Source organism: Apis dorsata, unplaced genomic scaffold (assembly GCF_000469605.1).
Source record: "Apis dorsata unplaced genomic scaffold, Apis dorsata 1.3 scaffold_894, whole genome shotgun sequence".
Lineage (NCBI taxonomy): Eukaryota > Metazoa > Arthropoda > Insecta > Hymenoptera > Apidae > Apis > Apis dorsata.
The window spans coordinates 320,157-323,184 of NW_006264009.1; the positions used below are offsets into that span (position 1 = coordinate 320,157).

At 42.8% G+C, this 3,028-nt stretch overlaps 1 protein-coding gene across 1 annotated transcript in view; it reads right to left on the reverse strand.

Moving 5' to 3' along the window:
• LOC102676662 (neither inactivation nor afterpotential protein C) overlaps nucleotides 1-3,028 on the reverse strand; it is a 14,221-nt gene that overhangs the window by 9,110 nt on the left and 2,083 nt on the right. The window contains 1 exon segment of the mRNA XM_031514104.1: nucleotides 1,388-1,492. Within this exon segment, the coding sequence (XP_031369964.1) occupies nucleotides 1,388-1,492 (105 nt within the window).

Genomic DNA, 3,028 nt, shown 5'->3' on the forward strand with positions numbered 1-3,028 from the left:
AGCTAAATTATATTCCGGAGGGGCACGGAATTGCGGGGAACATTATCCCATTGTGACCGAGCGAATCCCTTTTCCCCGCTAAAATTACAGACCTCCTCCGGTCGGGAAACTCGGTTCGCAATTCGTCCGTGTGTCGCGACTCTCGCGATTATTCCTCTCGTTCTTTACATCCACTGGCCGCGAGCGCACGGCAAGAGTCCCATAATACGTTTTTCTACATACCAGCGGAGATCTGTCCTTGACTGTAACGCGAGGAACACGGAGAAACGCGAATAGCTAGTGCACACGGGCCGAGAGGAGAAGAATGGGACGGAAGTCTTGGCGCTCTTGATCTCCGCTGGATGCATCGTGGAAGGAAGAGAGAGAGAGAGAGGGGGGGGGAGAGAGGGAGAGAAGGAGCGGGCACAGCCTTTCATTTGCGAGCAGGTTAATTAGCGAGCTATCTCGCCTGTCTTATTTGTAATTTATACGCCGTAGAATGCGGCCCATTGACGCGCGTCTTTCGCGATCCTTTGCGTCGTCCTGCTCTCTCTCTCTCTCTCTTTTCTCTGGATTTCGTTGCTCGCACATAAACGCGAATACTCGGTGAACGCCGGTGAACCGCGGAGTTACCCCGTCGCGCGAGACCAGCTCCTTTCGTCGACGCCACGCAACGCCACGTTCGAATCGTGTCATGAAACGAGCCAGCTCGTTTCCCTTTGTCCGCCTCCCGACGTCGTTTTTACTCCTACCTTCTCTTTCTTCCACTTTCATTTTTCTTACACACGGGTCACGACGATTTTAACGAATACTAGGTCGTTTCAATAATTCTTCTCTCTTATTTGCTACGTCAACTCTTCTCCGCTGCTCTTTCATGTAACACGTGTGTTTTTTTTTTTTTTTTTTAAGAAAAGTAAAAGTTAAGTTAAGTTTCTTTCCAGATTCTTTTTAGACAGAATTTATTATCGTTAGTATGATGTTTAGAAAAAAATTATATATACAAGCTGATTGGATTAATTTTTCACGATTATAAATCGAATCATTAAAATCATCGAATAATGGAATAACGATCTTTTGATCGAAAGTTTATAGTAAGTAAGAAGAGCGGAAGGAATTTTTGGAAGAACTTAATATTTCGTTCGTTTGCGACGCTTATGCCTCGTATGTGTAACACTCGGTAACGATAGGATTGGATACAATTTGATTTGTAATTGTCTTCAACCATTATCAGCTACCTAATGTCATCGCTTTTATAGCCACGCATAAATAACGTTTATTGCAAACTTAAACGATGAATGCAACGACCATGGGAAATACGGCGAAATCGGGGTTATAATATCAAGAAATTGCATCATTACGAACCTTTTTTAGAGTTCCATTTTAAATGCGCTCAATTAGCTTTATTTACCTGTATCACTTCTTTGAGGATGAAACTTATGTGTTCTTCGCGCATTTTCTTGTTCATGGCTAGAAGGCCGTGCACGAGATCCATCACGGTTCCACCGTCGCAAAGCTACGAATTGTAAATAAAACGAAGACGTATTATTATAGATAAAATTTTAGAAAACGAACATTACAAGATAATAAAGAAACAAATACATGAAATCAATTTAATCGAAATTATTCGAATAAACGGTTCGACGTATACTGTACAGCACGTATTGTAAAAGTCGAAACGTGATATAGCAAAATCATTTTATATTGTGTTTACTCTTATAAATATATATCGTAATCGCGGTTTAAGAAAGCAATCTTCGATTTGCGTCGCCGCATCGTACTTGCGTCGCTTTCGCGTTGATAGCTTACTTCACCCGCGAAATTGCGGAAGCAATTTAAATCGACTATTCGAGACGAAGTTTAATTTTCCGAGCGATTTTACGTAATTGCTCGCGATCTCGATACTCGATATTAACGGTTTCAACTTCTCTCTACCTCTAATGCAACCCTGGCGCGGATCGAAGCAGAAAATGCTTATAAACGCTTCTAAACACGCGTTTACATCTTAATCTAATAATAAATTTTATTTCGGTATATTCGCCTGCGGTTTCGTGCTCTCGACGAATCCAGATGGAGATGAGTATTTAGTCGTAATACGATACGAGCTTCAAACGAAGCGAGGCAAACACGCGATGCCGTTCTTTCGATTGAAAGCATCGAAACCTCGTAACGAAAATTTCGTCTGCGTATATTAATGTATATATATATATGTATAATTGTAAAACTATGCTCGATGATAAATCTTAACTACATCGTCGTTCCTCTTTTCCAACTTGTTCCTCGCCTCGTCTTCTATCAATTCTGAACTCGCCCTCTCGAATTTACCTTTTTCCGGAAGCATTTCACCGGAATAGAGAGATCGACTCGCAAATTCGTTCGTCGTTATTTTCTCTCTCGTTGTCTCGTATCTTTCCTACAATTACCTATACACGTTTCTGTTTCTTTCGTCGAGACTGTCGAGCGTACACCTTTCCACGACACCTAGATATTCTATTCTATCGTGGAATTTCGTCTCGAGAAATATTCGGTATAAATATAACGGTTAACAATAATCGGATATTCGGCATCACGGTTCGAACGAAAAAGAAAAGAAATGGGACGTCGCGGTTGGTATTTAGGGGGCATGAAAGATCGTACGTGAACGCGCGTAGTATGCGTTAAATCGAATATCGACGGTTTGCTCGAGATAAGTAATAATATTTCGGGCGCACCGAGGAGGTCCACCCGTAAATTAGGGCCGCGACGTGCCAGGGCTCACCTGCGTACACGAACGAGTTTAATGATTGTTTAATGGCCGCGCGTGTCGTAAATTATCCGTGTATTCGACCGTCTCAAATGCTTGAAATTGCCTCCGGGTCCTGGCATGGGTAGTACGTACACCAACTCTTCCATCGCCGTTGTCTTCCGTTTTTTTCTCTTTTTATTCCCCTCCATCTCCCCACACCCACCCTCGTGCCGTGTCTGTTCGCGGTCTCCGCTCTATTCTCTCTTTCTTTTCTTTTCTTTTTTCCTTCTTTCCCCTCCCCCCTCCCCTCCCCTCCCTTTCTTTTTC